The sequence below is a fragment of the Phascolarctos cinereus genome, unplaced genomic scaffold, assembly GCF_003287225.1.
Source record: "Phascolarctos cinereus isolate Bilbo 61053 unplaced genomic scaffold, phaCin_HiC Scaffold_2;HRSCAF=192, whole genome shotgun sequence".
Taxonomy (NCBI): Eukaryota; Metazoa; Chordata; class Mammalia; order Diprotodontia; family Phascolarctidae; genus Phascolarctos; species Phascolarctos cinereus.
In genome coordinates this window covers 304,695,028-304,714,905 of record NW_027555625.1, presented here as the reverse complement: position 1 = coordinate 304,714,905, position 19,878 = coordinate 304,695,028, and the positions used below count along the sequence as shown (strand labels likewise).

The following is a 19,878-nucleotide window of genomic DNA, read 5'->3' as shown; positions in this document are numbered from 1 at the left end:
ATCCCAAAGGTCCCTTCCAGCTCAAAAGTTCTACAATTTTAAAACCATCTTTAACAGATATTTACTAAACACTTAGATTTAGGGTATTGTGCAAGGTACTAAATAGGTGAATGGTTAAATGGTGATAGGGGAAAAATGAGTACTTAATAGCTTCAGGGGCCTTATAAATCTAACATCCTATTTCTAGTAACTCAAGCTTAGTACCTATGAGAGAAATACTGAATGTCAAGTCACTTCCAACTTTAACATCCAAATGAATCCAAGAATTCTATAGGGAACAGAAGCTGTAGAATAAGAATGTGTCTTCAGCAGGTGTTGCCAGGGAGAGTTTTAATCAAGTGCAATAGGAAAAAAGTGGAGTCAGATATAAAAAACAGAATAGATGCAATTCAGCAGTTATAGCAGAGTCATCAAAACAAGATTTCAAATTGGAAGGGTTTTTTACCACCTGGATTTTCCTTAAGTCACAGAATGTCTCATTTTCTAACAAAGAACAACAACAATTATAAAAATTCATCTCAAAAGCTCACCAGAGACCTTATAAAAAATGATTTACTTACATTATAAAGATGAGAACACATAATTTTAGGGGTCCACACTGCTTTATAATCTAAAGAATATGCACATCCAATAGTGAGGAGGTAGCAGGATAAAAAACAAAAAGGTTTGCCAGGAGTAGAAGAGAATTCCTAATGTAATTTGCTTCTCTTTTGAATAAAGCAGGACTCTTTGTGGCAGAAAGCATTTTCTATTGAGGCATCTATAGGACAAAGGCGTTCCCAGCATTTGGGACTATAAATATTTTTTTAATTGTATGCAGTTTTGGCAAGATCATGTGTATTTAGGGAAGCAGAAAAATACTTGGTTCAAAAAATGACCAAAGTCCCCTGCAATATGGAATATTTTCTTTTCACAAAGAGTTCCAAAGCCCTGTTCCACAATGTACTTCAAATACAGCAACAGCAAATGCATAGTTGTTAGTCTACCTTAAACACACCATGATAGTTTTTTTTAAAAGTGCAATTATACCTAGAAGTATTTTCTATTATGTTACATACAAACAAACAAACAAACAAAAAAACCAAAAAAACCCCTCAAAGGTCTTTTGAGGATGTCTTGGTCATGAAGATTGGTCCCCTAAACTGAATTTTTTGGAACTCATTCTGCTCCTTCCACAGCTGTTGTTGAAACAGACTTCACGAAGTATGGCCCTTCACTCAGGTAAGCTCTTAGTCTTAAATAATATTGGTTTCCAAAGATTTCTGCGATTTGTTTTCGAGTTTGCAAGGGCTTTCACTAGTTCATATTTGGCATCTTTTGAAGCTTTATCATGTTCCACGGACCGATCCACAATGTATTCCACAAACCCTGGGCTGTTAAACATAAGTTTCTGAGCCCAGGGTTGGTTTGCAATAGCCTAAAGAGCAACAGAGGAAGAGAACAATTCCTTTTTAATCTCAAAAAAAAAGTTATAAAGAAAGCTAAGGATGGAAGCTCCTTAAAGATAGGGTCTATATCTTATTTGCAAAACTGATAAAAGCTCCCATTTACAGCTTACATTCTCATTAAAGCCCAACAGAATAAATATTATTGTGCTTACTTTACAGATGAGAAGACCACAGCTTCAACATGGTTACATAACTATTAAGAGACAGACCCAAGACTAAAACTCACGTTTTTTGCTTCCAGGTCAAAATGCTTTTTCCACTACTTTATGGCACCTTATCCAACACAGAGTACTAGGCTTTGCATTACAGGTAGGTACTTAAATAACTTGAGAACAAATCAAGAAATTAAAGAAGGATTTAGATACCATCATGTCAGATCAAACACGAACTCAAAAGACTTTATGTATGCCTTGATTAAAATGTACTAGACTAATTACTGCACAGAGCAGGAAAAAAAACCCCACAAAACTCCACAGCATATTACTACTTTTCAGATGCTTAGGTCTCATGAAATCAGAAATTCCAACCTCTGTTAACACACAAAAATAAAATCACTGTCTAACCAACAGGAATATATTAAGTTAAAACTACTTTCCAGCAATTACACTTGATGCTGCTTACTTGGGAGGAAACACTTACTGTGAACACTTTTAATGCAGCACAATGCAGCTCAGGGAAAGGTTGGGTGCTGATCCCCCCTAAAATGTTCCAGTGGTTCCCGAGTTAAAGATGAGAACCAGAATTCTGTCATTCTTAGGAGATCATCAGTCTGTTGATCATACTGTTGGACAAAGAGGGGAAAATTACTCAATGTTTTTCAATATGATAATAAGAGCACAGACTCTTGGAATTTACAGCTAGAGCCTTAAAGAGCCTTTGGTTCAAACCCCTCATTTTACTTTGAGCTCCAGGAAGGTTAAGCCACTTGCCCAAGACCAAACAATGTGTAAGCAGCAGAGACAGGATCTAAATGTAGGTCCTTTGATTCCAATATTTTCACAAACGTGTAGCTGAGAACATAGGATTAGTAACCAGAGCCCTGGATTCTAATCACATCTCTACCAATATCTGTGTGATCATGATCAAGCCATTTTACTCCACTGGACCCCAGTTCCCACATCTGTAAAATGAAGAGATTGGACTAGATCATCTCTAAGGTCACTCTCATCTCTAAGATTCTATGGCAACTCTTACATTAACATTAACCCCTTAAAGGGTATGCCCAGTAAGACTAAGGATAACACTTACCTGACAAATGTCTTTATCTAAATTTTGAAATGTCAAATCACATATATTTAGTCTACCAAACATAATCTACTAATTTCTATCAACATTTTCATCTACTTACTGGTAAATGAAGAAGAGATGAAATCGCATCCAAACACCTAATTTTTAGTTCTGTTGAAGCATTCTTTGCCTGGTGTCCTATTCTCTTTAGCAGATATTCAAACCGACTTCCTTTGGGAAATGGAAAATCAGACTGTTTTAAATAAATTATACTTTCTGTTTATACACAAAGACATTCTCTAACTCCAGACTACAAATAAATGTACTTTTAGAGACCAAACAACAGCTATGAAAAGATGTGCCTAAGTACACACACATAAAAAAATAGCACCTATTTTAAAACTCTAGTCCAAAAGCACCCTTGAGGTAGTCTACCTTAGGGCTGCCAATCAATCAGTATTTCCGGCATAGCTGGTATTGTATCACAGATGCTGGTTGCTTCATACCATGTCTTACATTGTAGCCAGGGTTTTGTTTGTGATCATTATCTGTAGTGTTTATAATTATAGTATCCCCAATACTGTTTGTCATGAAAGATACTTATTTACAATATGCCTATAGGTAAAACATCAAAAGCACTATTATCATTGTAAACCTCTATGTTTTATGCAGTGGTAAACTATACTAGAGAAGGGATCAGTTATCAATCTACCATCAAGTCTGCATGGTTTAATAAAAGGAATACTAGATTAGGTGTCTAGTGACTTGGGTTCTAGTTCCAGCTTTCCCCTAACATTCTGTATGACTCTGGATAAGCCACTTCACCATTTTGAGTCCACATCTACAAAATGAAGTTAGGAGACTAGATGATCAATAATGTCCCTTTCAGAACTAACATTAAAGGATTCTCTAAGTGACTAGTGAACCAAGACAATTTTGATCTACTGCAAAAGGGAGTTATAAGTGAGTCTGAAAAAGTGATTTTTTAAGAATGGATCCAAATTAATTAAGATTGTAAAAACAAAACACCAATTTTCTGCAATTTATTAAATCTACCAGCAATCAACTTAATGATAAACAACTATATTTCATCATCTTCATCAAATAACAAAACTTTCCTTTAGAAATAAAAGACATACTGCACCAACCTGTTTTTTGTAAAACCTGTTTTCCTTCCACATTTGAGCCCAGGATCCCTAGGGTGTCCACTGCTACTCCTATCATGGTGGGGTCCTGACCTTCTGCCATTTCAAAGACTTTTTCTATAAAGATTGGGTATCGTTCACAGATCTGTTGAGGGCTATCCACTATTGCCAGGTTGCCAAAAAATTTGACAAATCCTAGAGAAAATCATAAAGAAGCAATTTGAATCAGGTAGCAAAATAGCACACACTGGACTACAACTAGCTTTACCTTATATTTCCACATAACTGAGCTTTAGGAGAAACATGGCTAAATGTTCTAAGCATTAGGAGACATTTCAAAGACAGTGCCAACAGCAACTCCCTAAACAAGGAACCAGAACAGACAGAGCAGAGGCTTCAGCAGATGTGTCTTTAGGATAAAATGATTCAGGCCTCATCTAAAAGGAGTTAGTTCTAAGGTCTTTTTTCAAAGACAACAAATCCTGGCTCCTTTTCTAAGCAGATGATTCAGTGGTTGCCTCTATTACAAAGGAAATACAATGTCTATTACCTGGCAAATAGAAACTGGAGAAAGGATCAGAATCTGCCCCGACAATGATATTAGAAATCTGATCAATTATTCCTTCTTGGGAAAGGTACTGTCGTCCATGATGAGTGTATGCCAGTGATGTCACCATTTCTATACAGGTGGCTCTGCAATATATAAAATGAACAGAAGGATTTTAATTAGCTGACATCAGAGTACTTTTAATGAACAAGAATTTGTACAGTTTCAGATTAAAAGCATTACAAAAATGAATCACTCAATCTGAGATACTCAAATGCTGCTCCTTTCAGCTCTAACATTCTATGATTCTGTGACTTTGTTTATGGATATTACTAATTAAGATCATATTTATAAAACACAGGGTAAAAGGTATGTCTTGATTTTTTCTTTTTCCCCGTAGTGCCTTAAGTTTACACTGGCTCCTCTCAATTGACAAATACTATGAAATAACGTGGGATCATAAGATATAGGGTAGAAAGAGACCTCAAAGGTCATCTAGTCCCCCCTCCTTCTTCCATGTGTGAGAAAAATGAAGTCAAGAAAGGCTGACTGCCAAATTCACATAAGTAGGTAGTAGAGCCATGACTCTAACCCAGGACCTCTAACTCAAAATTCAGTGCTCTGTTTACTATGCCAGTTGCCTCTAACAAAGGCTCTGACAATCATGCCTAGATGGTCATTTCTTCTAAGGGTCTGTTAGGAAGCCGATTGGCTGAACTCTAGGCAGAAGTTTGCTTTCCAAAATCACCTTGTTCAACCCACCTGACTAGCACATCATCACCAGTCAGCTCTCTAATGAGCTGGGTTACTAATCCGCTGTTGGTACAGTATTTTAAGGATTCTGGTGACACAGAGGCAATCTCCACAATCAGCTAGAGTAAAACAAAAACAAAAACAGAGATGTAAAAGGAGCCAACCAGTATAACACTGGTTCTCAATTTAACCTAAAATAAAGACTTAGGGAACTTAAAATAGCATTTTTAGTTCTAAAGAAAACCAACACATGCCTCTACCCTGAACTTAAAACTTCACATAACACACTATCAACACAGAAAAAAAAACTATGATGTTTTTAAAATTTGCCCTATGTTTTAAAGAAATGATGTTGGATGTTTCAGATTAAGGTAAGAACAGAACTAGCAATGAAAACTTTTAGTCTTTGTTTTTAATCCTCTTAGAAAGCAAATCTAGCTTGCAGACAGTCAACATTTCAGGATTTAGGTTCTATCTATTCATAAGATCACAGGATTCAGAGTTGGAAGGGATACAGATAGTTCATCCCTCATTTTACAGGTCACAAAACTAAGAAAGATTTTAAAGTGACTTGCTAAAAGCAAATAAATAGAAAGTATGAGACAGGATTTAAATCCATTAACAACTATACTGTTGCTTCAAGTAGGCACTTAGTGAGTGAATGAGTGTGGTGTGTGTGTGTGTGTGTGTGTGTGTGTGTGCGCGCGCGTGTGCCTACATGTTTGTCTTCCCTTCTCAGCTAAACTTTAAATTCTCTGTGGACAGGGCCCCTCAATCCTGTTAAATTTTTTTATCCCATATTATGTAGCAATCTGTCACATACACAGTAAACAAACACTTATTTGCTGACTGCTCTTTATACTGCAGCATGTGCTATAATTTGTAACATACTGTCAATATTAAAGTCTAGCACGATTTTCCTGGATCATCCCACAACAAGCTCTTTGTATATTTTGGTATAGACAATATAAAGTATAGTTTTCATTTTACCTCATAGACCCTGTACCGTACGATGTCACTAGTTTTCATTACATTTTTCAAATCATCTAGCAGGCTGCTTTCAAATAAAGACTCCAATCCAGCTTGAGTTAAGGATATTCTTGACAGTGACTTGATGGCCTTGCAAAAGGAAATAATTTTCTTAATCATGTAAACATAGGAAAATAACAGTAAAACAAAAGCACTTTATGAAGAGCTTCACATATATTATTTCATTTGAAACTTACAATAACCCAATGAGAAAGGACAGTTATAATTTTCTCCATTTTATATCTTGGGAAACTGATGATCAGAGAAGTTAAGCCACTTGCTCCAAGTCACACAGACAGTAAGTGGCAAAGCCAGGCCTTGGGCTTCTTTCCACTACACCATGCTACCTCCCACTAACTGAAAGTAGCAAGTTAAAAAAATCAATGGCTCACAACTAAGAACTTTTTCAAAGGTTTCTTCTGACAATAACTGAGTAAATGAGAACTTCATGTATACTATACTATATATTCTCAAGGAAAGGTGCAAAAACTTACTAATTAGCATTCATTTAGCAGTGCATCATTGAGATACCCCAAAAGAGGCTTCAAACTCAATTGCTAAAAACTATCCATACAAATCCTTCACTATCAGAACCACCTTTTTTTTTTTTAAAGAAATCAGCTTCTCTGCTTACTTACTATGTCCTAGGAGTGTTCTAAAGGGGATTCTCATTCAAGTATAGGTTGAACTTGGTTATCTCTGAAATACTACATTCCAACTCTGAAATCTTGTGACTTCAGAGTGTGTTTCACGCATCTAGAATACTCACCGCTTTAGCTACCGACAATTTTTCTGCACTAATGCAATAAATGATTTCCTTCAGCAATTCAGGACTACTGAGAATCTCAGTAACAGCCTCTGAATTTTCTACAATTCTTCCAACCTGGAAAATTACAAGATCTTAGTCAGCAACAGATTCCCACTGTAGGATGACAATACAATACTCAAACATCTGCATCTGCTGAGACACATAATCATTCAACCCCTCAACAAAATTCCTTTTACTATAAATTAAGGATCATTATCACAGCAGTATGAGTAAAGTGTAAATCCTGATAGAGACCCACTCATCATCACAACTGGATTATAATTGTCGTTATACACCCACACCTCTGTAGAAAAACAAAAATCTTGTGCAGGGCAGCATGTGTGCTATTAAAATTCCATACCTGGGACAGAGTGAGGATTACCACAGCATCATCAGGGTGAGATAGGCCCCTGTGCAGTTCATCCCTAAGGTTTTGGGCCACGTAGACTGGTTCCATAGCTTGGAGAAATCTCTCCAGAATGGACACACACAAGGTAGTCTGCTCCCTGAAAACCAAAACGGGCAGAGATGAAGTCACATAGAGTATGAATAGCAGGGTGGTTTAGCAGTCTGTTAAATTCCAGTATTTTCACTGACTTACCAAAACTGATCTATCACTAGCACCCAGCCTATACCTTGCATGTCTGTACAAATAACAAAACTGATTAAGTTGGTGGGGAGTGGAGAACTATATTTGATTTACTAGGGGGAAAAAAAACTCCTAAATCTGCACAACTAACAGACCATGTTTTACCACTGTTAGTGAATATTCAGTGCACCTTTCACACATGAATTTCTGGTCATTTGGTCCACTATTAGGAAAACCTAATGTAGGCACAGCAACTATGTACCCTGCCATGTGCTCAGCACATGAGAAAACTGAGAAGTAAAAGATATAATCCTTCCCCTATAATGTTTCTTAAAAGCTTGTTGGGGAAATGTGTTTCATATGAAACAGGTTAAGAACAAAACATCATATAACAAAATGTGAAAGTGTAGAATAGGAAAGATATGCTGTGACAAAGTCCTGTTCGTTAAATACATACAGATAATCAACAGTATTTAAGTCCTAGTAATTTTCTTTCATCACTACCCAAATAATCAGATTTCTCCTCCAAAGACTGTGTCTTTGGGACTTCAGCCTTTTCCACTGAATTCTCTTCCATACCAATCCTGAGGAATCTCTACACACAATACAAGTTCAGCCAGCTGCTTAGGATAAGGAGGAAATCATTTGGTATGATACCATGAAGACCGCAATTAAAAGCAGTGAAACATGAGTTTTAGTCTTACTTCTGCCACTAAACTTACCATATGACCTTGGTTATTAAATCACTTCATTTTGTTAGGCCTGTTTTCCCATATGTCAATTGAGGAGGTTTGAAGTCTAAAGGTTTGAGTCTAAAGACTTCTTTTTTTTTCCAGGCAATTGGGGTTAAGTGACTTGCCCAGGGTCACACAGCTAGTAAGTGTCAAGTGTTTGGTCTGAGGCTGGATTTGAACTCAGGTCCTCCTGACTTCAGGGCTGGTACTCTATCCACTGTGCCACCTAGCTGCCCCCTAAAGACTCTTCAAACTCTAACATCTAACTGTTCTCAAGTTCAAAGTGTACATTATATACAAACAAATAATTTGGAGGCACATATTATTCATACCATTGATTCAGATTAACACAATATTCAAATTTTTGTGGTTTCCTTTTTAAATAAATTTCTGGTTCTATTTCTCACTTTTACTTACAGATCAAAAAATAGTCTATTCCCTATCAGTTTCAGCTGACCTACAATCCAGTATATCTAATATATAAGACTCCTGTTAACTCTCACAGAAATCATGAAATGGTCTCCCTTCCTTTCCCAGGCAGATTGCTCACTATCAGCTCTAATTTCACCTTTCTTTACAACTTAACCTACCTCTCATTACCTATTATCTTTTTTTCCCTATCTACTGCTCTTCTAAATTCAAATCAAACCATCTGGCTTTTGACTCTTTTTTTCTTTTAATTTTTTATTCATCTCTTTTATTTTTAAATCACCTAGATTCCTCCTCACTCTCCCATTCTTCCTTCTCCCAGGGAGTCATCCCTTACAATAAAGGATTTTTTAAAAAGAAAAAAGAAAAACAAATCGAGGAAAACCAACTGATACATAAATATTATATGTAATGGTTCACACCAATTGGCCTTCACCTGCGCAAGAAGCTAGCCCTCTTTTTTTTTTCTTTTTTCTTTTAAGGCAATCAAGGATAAGTGACCTGCCCAGGGTCACACAGCTAGTAAGTGTCTGAGGCTGGATTTGAACTCAGGCCCTCCCCACTCCATGCCCCAAACTCTTTCCACTTCACCACCTAGCTGCCCCTAGCCCTCTTTTTCTAAAACAATCCTATTATTTTTTCTATTGTCCCTCTATTTTTACACAAGCCACTTTCTGCCCTAAACATCTGTCCAAAAATACCCATTAAATAAATATCCAGCACTTTACAGTTTTGTGGGGATGATAATACACACACACACACATGCAAACAATGTAACATGAAATACACAATAAGTGAAATGACAGGTAGGAACAATGTCTTATGGAAATTAAGAAATGGCATCAAAGAACAGTGCATTGAGGATCAGGAGACCTAGAGTTCCTGGCTCTGCCACCATCAGGTGACCATGTAGCCATGGGAAGTCATTTCAGTTCTCTCTTTTCTAAAACAAAAATTACATGACAGCCAAGGTCCTTTTAAGAAGTAATGTGGCATGGGGGCAGCTAGGTGATACAGTAGTTAAAGCACTGGCCCTGGAGTCAGGAGGATCTGAGTTCAAATCCAGCCTCAGACACTTGACACTTACTAGCTGTGTGACCCTGGGCAAGTCACTTAATTCCAACTGCCTCAGGAAAAAAAAAAAAAGAAAAGAGAAAGAAAAGAAAAAAGATGTAATGTGGCATAGAGAACAGAGGGATTGGAGTTAGAAAGACCTGGGATCAAGTCCTGCCTCTAACACATACTAGTTTTATTATCATAAGTAAGTCACAATCTCTCAGTGGCCAGGCACCTCTCTAAAACTACAGATAAGCTGCTGATCTGCATTGGTAAAAGGAGTTTCCACACAGTCTCCCAAAGAGATGAAAGCTCTAAAAAAGCTTCCTTACTACTATAAAAGTCTGTGATAACCTGTGGATTCTGGTAAGGAAAATTAGGGAAGGTTATCACAGCAAAGTTAGCAATGAGCAGGAGGAGGGAGGTTAAAGGTAGAAAGAACAGCTAGGTGTCTTCTGTGAGTCAACAAATAAAAAATTCAGGCTCTGAATTATGGGATGATGAGGAATGGACAACAAAGAACTAAGATACTGTAAAGGCAAAATCTAAAGGACTTAGTGACTAACTGGACTGGAGGCAAAGAAAAGTTAAACATCAAAGTCCAGAAAGCCATATTAACATTTAAGAACACTCCTGTCTCAGGCAAACTGGGGTATATTGTCAGTAAGTCAACTAGCATTTCTTAAGAACTACTATATGTCAGGCACAGTGCTAAGTACCTGGGATAAAAAGGGAAAAGGACAATCCCTACTCTACCATATTGAAACAATTATGTACAAACAAGATCTACATGGGAAATATTAGGGCTAGTCTCAGTGAGAAAGCACTAAGATTAAGAGGAGTAGGAACACTTTCTAGCAAAAGGTATGACTTCAGCTGAGGTAAGAAGAAAGTCAGGTAAGCCATGAGGCAGAGATCTGGAAGAAGAGCATTTCAAGGACGAGAGATAGTCAATGAAACACTCAAAGTCAGGAGATAGAGTGTCCTGTACAAGGAACAGCAAGAACAGTGTCACTTCACTGTAGAGTAAGGTGTAAAAAGACAACAAAGGTAGGAAAGGGCTAGTTTATGAAGAGTTTTAAAAACCAAAAAGAGTAAGATTTTATTTTTTGATCCTGGAAGTGGTAGGAAGCCCCTGAAGTTTACTTAATGGGGGGGTAGGGAGTGATATGGTCAGATCACTTTAGAAAGAACAGTTTGACTGCTGAGTGACAGACCAACTGAAGTGGAGAAAGACTTAAGACAGGGAGACAAATCGTAGGCAACTGCAATAATATAGGTATAAGGTAATGAGGCCTTCTCTAAGAGGAGAGAAAGGAGCACATATAAGAGATGTTATAAAGGTAAAATTAATAGGCCTTGGCAAGACTGGATATAAGACGTGAGAGGGAGGAGTCATCAATGACATCTTGATTGCAAGCCTGAGTCACTGGGAGTTATGGTGGTGCCCTCCATACTAATGGGAAAGAAAAGAAGAGAAGGAAGGCTTTCAGAGAAAAATAAGGAGTTTCATTTTGAACATGTTGAGTTTAAGATGTCTATGGCAGAAGTATCAAACTCAGCCTACACAACTCCCTCAATAACATTAAAATGTAATTGGGGAATGTTTAACAAAATAAATAAAAATACAGTGCAACAGAGATAACATTAATTTATGGTTTTCTAAGTCAATATACAGCCGGCAGGAATCCATTTCTATTTGAGTTTTATACCACTGGTCTATAGGAAATCCAGTTGGAGATGTCCCACAGACAGAGACTGAAGGTCAGCAGAGAGGTTAGGACTAGTAGATCTGAGAATCATCTCTACAGGGAAGATAACTGAATCCACAGAAGCTGTGAGATAATCAAATGAAATAGTATAGAGGGAGAAAAGAGCCCAGGAAAGAGCCTTGGAGAACACCTATGATTATTGGGCACAATGTGGATGAATGTCCAGCAAAAACAAACAAACAAAAAAAAAACTAAGAAGTGATCTGACAGGTAATAGGAGAACCAGGAGAGAACAGTGTTATGAAAACCTAGAGGAATGAGAGTATGAAGGAGGAGGGTGATCAACAGTCTAAAGAGAGGTCAAGAAGAATGAGGATTGAGAAAAGGTCATTATATTTGGCAGTTAAGACATCATTGGCGACTTTGGAGAGAACATATTCAATTGAATAATAAGAGAGTGAGAGGAAAGGAGATATAGGACAACAGCTAGCAGGGATGAACAGATTAAGTGAGGCTTTTTCTAAAGATGAGTAAGAGGTGGGCATATTTTGTAAGGCAGTAGGGATACAGTCACTAGACAGGGAATGATCAAAGATTCATAAGAGAATGGCGATGATAGAACAACCTGCTGGAGAAGATGGGATGGAATATGATCACTCGTGCATAGAGAGGTGAAACAGGAATGAAGGAGGTGATAGTGATAGAAGGCATCTGAGTGATATAAGATGAGAAACAGGGGAAAAGAGGAAGCTCTTGGTAAACAGCCTTGACTTTTTAAGTGAAATATGAGGCAAGGATTTCAGCTGAAGAGGCAAAGGGAGGAGAACTGTGGGAGGTCTAAAAGAGATGAAAAGGTTTGGAAAAGCAGATGTGGTGGGTGGGGTAGTGAATTGATTAGGGAAATGTAAAAGGATTGCCTTGCTGCAGGTAGGAGACCCAGTTGAGATCACATAACAAATCTGTAATGGACACAGCACTTCTGTTCAGCAATATACAAGAGTGAAGGCAGAAGATGGTGGGAGTAATTTAAGGGGCAAAGAGATTCAAAATAAGATAAAGAAGTATTAAAATCATTCACCAAGGCAGTAAAACAGGGAAGGGAAGAGACTACAGCCAATGCAGGGATGACGGCCTGGGCAAGAACTAAGAGGTGGAGGGATCTGGAAGTTGTCATGAAGACAAAGAATAGGGTTTGAAGTTGTAAGACAAAGGGAGAGGAGGAATGACAGCAGATTATGATCAGATAAAGGAATTTCAGAGCTCACAAACATGGATATCGAATATTTACAGGTGATGGAAAGATCAAAGGTATAACCATCTCTGTGTGTATCTGTGGCAAAGTAGAGGAACAGGGCATGGGAAATGAATAAATAGAGGAGCTGGGAAATTAGGGTGCTTGAGGGAGCATCAATATGTATGCTGAAGTCCCCTAGTAAGAGGGCAGAAGGTGGAGTTTTAGAAAAGACTATGAGCCAGACAATGAACTCATTGAGGAAGGAAAATGCCTTGGGGAGATAAATATGGACAGAATGAACCTCAAAGGAGGAACAGGATGATAGTGGGATGGCCTGGAAAGTGGCCAAGGGGAGCAAGAAGTAATCCAATTCCTCCACCATGGTCAGGGAGTCTGGGAAAGGGGGTGGGGTAGGGTGGAACACTGGTATGAGTCAAAGTAAAACCAGTGACAAAAAAGGGTTACCAGGAAAGGTGTGTCATCAGAAGGGAGCCAAATTTAGTGAGTACAAAAGGATGTACAGAAAAAAGAAAAGGTTTAAGATGAAATCTAGTTTGTTACCTATTGAGTAGATATTTCAGTAAGCACTGTGCTTTAGAACACAGTGGAAGGTTGAAGTAGCTTTAGAGAGGGAGGACAGGAGAGAGAGAGATTTGGGTTGAGAGAGATGGGAATAAGGGAGTAATCAGTGAGGAATAGAGAATGAGGTTTAAACAATCGCAAAAAATCACTAGGATGAGGTGAGTATGATAGTGTGGAAATATGTTAATTATTGAGGAATGACTTCAGGTAGGTTATCATTGGACACAGGGGTATGGCCTTGAGCAAAGTTGTCCCAGCGAATTAGGTAGCTGTCTGTAACCGGTTGGGTGCCTGGAGCTTGATGGAATGGCACAGGCATTAAATAAATGTCTTATATTTATATAAACATATTTAGGGGAGAGGGTTTGGGGTTTTTTTTGGGGGGGGTTTGGTTTGTTTGTTTGTTTTAAGGGCAGCTAGGTGCTTTATTGAATAAAGCCCTAGGCTTGGAATCAGGATGATTCATGTGGTTTCAGGCACTTACTAGTTGTGTGACCCTGCACAAGTCAGTTAACCCTGTTTGCCTCAGTTCCTCATCTATAAAATGAGCTGGAAAAGGAAATGGCAAACCACTCCAGTATCTTTACCAAGAAAACCCCAAATGGGGTCACAAAGAGTCAGACACAACTGAATATATATAACCCACATACATTTTTTTAAAGTATTCTCCCCCAGAGAAGGAAGATATTACTTGGGTCAGAAAATTCAATTCAACAATTTAGTAAGTGTTTACTGTGCGTAAAACATCTACTAAGTGCTATGCTAGAGCTTAGGCACTATACTAGGTAACTTTGTGGAGAAGTCAGAACTTGACCTGAGCTTGAGGAAAAGGAAAATTCTGGATTAAGGGAAGGAATGGTACCAACCTCCTCCTTAGTTCTCACTCCATAGTAGGGTTTGGGGAGCTAACTGAGTCCTACAAAGATCCTCTTCATACTTAGATGAACTAAACTGGGTTTCAAGGCCATCCTTAGTCTGGCATCACTTTGCTCTGACAGCAGCCTTCTTTCACACTACAACTCTAAATATGTAAAGCATCAGCTGAGAGCTACCCCTGCCCACTTTGTGCACATTTTATATTTTCATAAAATCATGGAATCCCACAGTCGCAAGGGGACCTCAGAGACCACTTATTACTCCAACCTTCTGAAGCATAAATCCCTTTTGCTAGTAACTCCAACCTTCTATCCTCTGGTGAAAAAAGTGTTACTGAACTCAATTCAATAAATATTTATTAAGCCAGGCCCTGAGGCTACAAAGACAAAAACAAAACAGTCCCTACTTTCAATGAATGTACAATACACTAAGGGCATACAGAGAATGCTGAATTTGGAATCAGAGGATGGGGTTTAATTTACTTAATAGCAGTGGATCCTCGCACAAATCACTTAACCCCCAGGGCCTTGTTTTTTTAATCTATAAAATAAGGAGGTTGGACTACAGGATTTGTAAGGTTTCTTTCAGCTACAAATCTATGATATTATAAACTTATGTACACAGCTAAGTATATACATGTTAACTTAAGATCAAAGAGAACATTATTCTGAGTTTTCTTCTACCTTCTCTCTATGCTGTCTGATTAGGTAGATGACTTCATTGGTCCCAAATGGTTTAATTATTATCTTTAAGCAGATCATGTGCTCATCTACAGAGCCAGCCCTAGTCTGTAGCATATTTCCTATTTGATATTTCAAAATGGATATCACATATACACTTCAAACTCAACTTGTCCAAAACAAAACTCATCACCTTCCCTTCCTCCTTTCCTATTTTGGTTCAGGGCACTATCATCCTTCCAGTCATCCGGGTTTGGAACTTCCTTGTTCTGTCAGACTCTTTAACCCTCCCTCATCCCATACAGCCAATCAGCTGCCAAATCTTGTCATCTAGACCTCCTCAACATCCTCACATCTGCCTGACAGCCATCACCCTAGTTCACGAGGGAAAGGGAATAAGCATTTATCAAGCCCCTATTATGTGCCAGGCACTGTGCTAAATAAGCACTTTGCAAATATTAACTCATTTGGAAAGCTTACAATTCAAGGAAAAGGCTGAGAGAGGATAAGTGACTTGTCCAGGGTCCCACAGCTACGCCTGAGGCTGGATTTAAATTTAGGTCTTCCTGACTCCAGGCCCAGAATTCTATCCACTGTACTACCTGACTGCCTAATTCAGGCCCACAACAATTGTTACCTGGATTATTCTAACAGTTAGCCTCCTAACTGGTCTTCCTGCTTTAAGTCTCTACCCATTCCAATCCATCCTCACAAAATGCCAAAGAGATTTAAGGGCAGAAAGGGATGAGTCAGTTACTCCCCTACTCAATAAACTAAAATAGCTCTCTATTATCTTTAAAATAAAATATAAGCTTCTCTTTAGCTTTTAAAGTCCTTCACAACATGGTTCCAACCAACCTTACTCTTCTTTCCACACTTTATGATCCTATTAAACTGGCCTTCTTGTTCTTCAAATATGACACTTTATTTCTCTTCTCTCTCCTATGTTTGGAATTCATTCCCACCTCACCTTCACATGTTAGAATCACCTGTTACCTTAAAAAATCTGCTGAAGTGTCACCTTACACCCGAAGTCTCTCCTGATCCCCCAGCTTCCTAGTACCCTGCCCCTCACAATTTTACTTTGTACTGATTTTGTAAATATTTACATACACGTTGTCTCCTTCAACAGAATGTAAGCTCTTTTTTTCCCCCAGCATCAAGTACAGCAGGCACTTAAAATATTCTTATTGATTAAAAACTTGGGAGGTCAGGAAACACTTCCCACAGGGTGTGGCTTGAAGGAGTTGAGGTCTGAAGGAAGCTGGTTTCTAAGAGGCAGAAGTGAAGAAAAGCTGCATTCCAGGTATGGGGACAGCCAATGGGATTACAAAGAGATGGAAGTGGCCAATTTGGCTAGAAGGAAGACACGTGAAAAGGAAGAATACATGATAAGCCTGGAAAAATATGTTAGTACCATACTGTAGAGGGCTTTAATGCACTGGAGAATTTGCATTTTATCCTAGAGGCAAACAGGGAAACACTGAAAACCTTTGAGTAGGTCAAAACCTTGCCTTGGTAAGATTTTGGCAGCAGTGCAGAGGATGTACTGCAGCTGCAGGTAGCTAGGTAATAAGAATGCACAGAGTGACGGACCTAGAGTCAGGAAAACCTGTCAACTCTGGCTTCAGACATCTGCTAGCTGTGTGACCCTGGGCAAGTCACTTAACCTATTTACCTCCGAGGTTTCAACATCTGTAAAAAATGAGGAAAATAATAGCATTTGCCTCCCAGGGTTCTTGTGAGGTCCCAATATGGTTATACATGTAAAGTGCTTTGCAAAACTTAAAGTACAATGTAAATGATACTCATGGTGACCTGAATTAAGGCAATGGTAGGGACAGGAGAAATGGACAGATTGTAAAATATGGAGATGGAACTTACTCAGCAACTGATTGGATACAGAGGGAGAGAAAAGGCCTAAGGATCAATCAACAAGCATTTTATGAAGCACCTACTTTGTGCCAGATACTTCGAAAAATGCTGGGGATATGAAGACAAAGATGAAACAGTCGCTGACAGACAAAATTTACATTAACAAGTACATTCAAAATAATTTTTTTAAAGGATGATCCCAAGATTGTAAAACTAGGTCACTGGAAGGATTATGATAACTTCCAGAGAAACAGGAAACTCTGGAGTTCTGTCCTGGACATGCTAAGTCTGAAATGTTGATGGGACAATCAAGTAGGCTCATAGAGAATATAATCAGCAATTTAGATATGAAGTTCAGAATAGGGATGGATATGTAGATTTGGGGACTACTTACACAGAGATGAACCTACGTTGAGAGGATGAGATCATCAGGGGAGCATCAAGAGAGGAGAGAAGGTCAAGGAATGAAGAGCCTAAGAGGCCAGCCATCATCAAGGGGTGAGAAATGGATGATGATCCAACAAAACACTGAGAAATGCTCAAGACAGGAGGGGACCCCAAGTGACTGCCCTTTGACTATCAGATGATAGTTATCATATCAGTATGTAAGTCTTCGCCTTCTCTTCTTCCAGGGTTTTCCAAATCTCTGCCTCAAGAACTCCCTGCCTTTCTTCCCCCAAAACTCTGATTGCTGATATCTTTCCTGTACTTTATGCCATCTTTTCTATAAAGCATTCCTTGATTCCTCAAACAGAGATAATTTCTTTCCTTTGCATATGAACAAAATACTTCTGATCTTAAAATAAAACTCAAACATTAAGAAAACCACATACAGCGGCAGCTAGGTGGTGCAGTGGATACAGCATGGGCCCTGGAGTCTGGAGGACCTGAGTTCAAATCCGACCTCAGACACCTAACACTTAACTAGCTGTGTGACCCTGGGCAAGTCACTTAACTCCAATGCCTAGCCAAAAAAAAATAAAAAGAAAGAAAGAAAACCATATATATAAAAAACTATGCTGGCCCTAAGGTAATATAAAGTTTAGATAAGGTATAGTCCTCATCCTTTTGGACTTTACAGTCTGGGAAGGGGACAGGGAAAAGAGAAAATTATCACACAAATAATTTTTTTCTTTTTTTAGGCAATTGGGGTTAAGTGACTTACCCAGGGTCACACAGCTAGTACGTATCAAGTGTTTGGTCTGAGGCCGCTTTTGAACTCCTGACTTCAGGGCCCGTGCTCTATCCACTGTGCCACCTAGCTGCCCCGACAGGTAAAAATTTTTAAATACTCTTATGCAGAGAGAGAGAGAGGCAAGGAGGCATAATGAAGAGAAAGCTGGCCACCTCAGGGCCAAGAAGGCTTGGATTCAAGTCTCCTTTCTGACATATTGCTGTATAACACTGAGAAAGTCACTTTAACCTCTCAGTGTGCCAGGCAACTATAAATTAGAGAAGTCTTATATTTATTGAATTGCTTGTCAAATTCCTACCCCTCAAGGACTCAATGACGTTCTAAGTTTGTGTACTCTCCTAAAAGAACATGATTACCTTAAGGGTAAATACTGTCTTAATAATCATCTTTGTATCCTTTCCTGTCTCTTAAAAATGTTCCTCCAATCCCTCATCCTCGTGTGGAGGTGACCCTGAGTGGTCCTAGAAGGCCGGAAAAGCTTGGAGTACCAAAAAAACATCCCAGATCCTTCCAACAGAGTAACTATTCTTCACTGGCAAAACCTCATGCAACAATCTGCAATCTATGTTCTGTGTGCCACATCTTATGTTTTAAAGTTCCTTAAGTCTCTTAATATTCTATGACCATAAGTAACAAAACCTGGATACCAAACTTTCCCTCACAGAACAAACCAAGACCTAGACACATTAACAGCTGTAAATGAATAACGTGGAGAAGATGTTTCAACAACATACTCTGGAGGCTGGAAGTGACTGAAGGAAGAAAAGGGAGAAGGGGAGAGGCAGGATGACTGAGCACAGACCAGTATGCATAGAAGGAGAGGGAGGCAAGTAATGTGAGATTCACTCATTCAACTGTTATTAAGTATCTACCATTGGCAAAGCCTCATATTTTACAAATAAGGAAGCTAAGGCCCAGGTCACACAAGCAGTGACAGGGACATAATTTGAACCAAAGTCCTCTGATTCCTTCCACTGTATCACACTTCTTCATAATAAATGAGCTAAAAAGATAACAATACTATCATATTTAGCTGGGCAAGTATATTATTATCTACGTATGTGGCTCACAGACGGAACGGGGGCTGGGATGTTATCAACGTAGCTTGTCTATTTACAGGTTCAGTGCGTGAGGGCGGTGCAAAGCACAGTGCTAAGTAATGCTTCTGGGGGAGGAGGCTTGTTGGTCTACCTGGTGCGGGGAGAAATCTTAACCTGCTTATTTCCGGCGAGGAACAGCCCCGAGAGGGGGAGAAGCAGCGCGGGCATGTCTCGAACTCTGCTCTTCTGCCTCCGAGATCTAAGATCGGGCACCGGGCAGGGCCTGGGGGGGGAGGGGAGCAATGCCGGGGCTCCCGGGCCCCTTCAGGTCAGGGGCCCGGGCCCGTCCCTATCGCGACACAGCGGGCGGAGGGAGGCGCTCCGAGGGGAAGGGTCCCCCGCCATCCCCCCGGGGTGCCCCTCACCGGTGATTCCCGTTGAGTAGCGAGAAGAGAGGCCCGAGCCGGAGCTCAGCCGCCTGTTCCCGGAGCGAGGTGAGAGGCACCGCCTGCAAGGCAGCCTGCAGGGCCCGCAACTCCTCCAGCGGCGCCTCCAGCCGCGCCACCTCCCGCAGCAGATCCACCACCTGCGCCGCCATCTTCCCAGAGCTTCGCCAATACTAGGGCCGCCCCTAGCGCCACGCAACGCGAGACTTGGAGAGCCCGGGGTACGGTGGCCGATAGGGGAGGAGAGGAGGGATTGGGGAGCTGGAGGGGGAAGGCCTGTGACTGGCTGCTTCCTCGGCCTTCCTCTTCCAACTGAGCTCACGATTGGCTCTGTGGGAAGCTGCAGGGGAGCTTTCCCTATGCTCGTCAGGCATCCTGCGGTGGCAGATTAATTTAAAAAAAAAAAAGAAGAAGAAAGAAAGAAAGAAAAAGAGAGAGATGATTAGAAGAAGAAGAAGAAGAGCGCTTTACAT

At 39.6% G+C, this 19,878-nt stretch overlaps 1 protein-coding gene across 1 annotated transcript; it reads right to left on the bottom strand.

The window, feature by feature from the left end:
- Window positions 1–534: 534 nt before the first annotated feature.
- Window positions 535–19,590, bottom strand: PSMD5 (proteasome 26S subunit, non-ATPase 5). Its single transcript, XM_020990587.2, is given in 12 exon segments — window positions 535–1,269; window positions 1,271–1,417; window positions 2,088–2,144; window positions 2,146–2,229; window positions 2,797–2,906; window positions 3,824–4,015; window positions 4,371–4,513; window positions 5,130–5,239; window positions 6,111–6,239; window positions 6,919–7,032; window positions 7,319–7,463; window positions 19,385–19,590. Coding segments are annotated over 12 exon segments (1,515 nt in total). The 5' UTR covers window positions 19,558–19,590; the 3' UTR covers window positions 535–1,158.
- Between the last annotated feature and the right edge of the window lie 288 nt (window positions 19,591–19,878).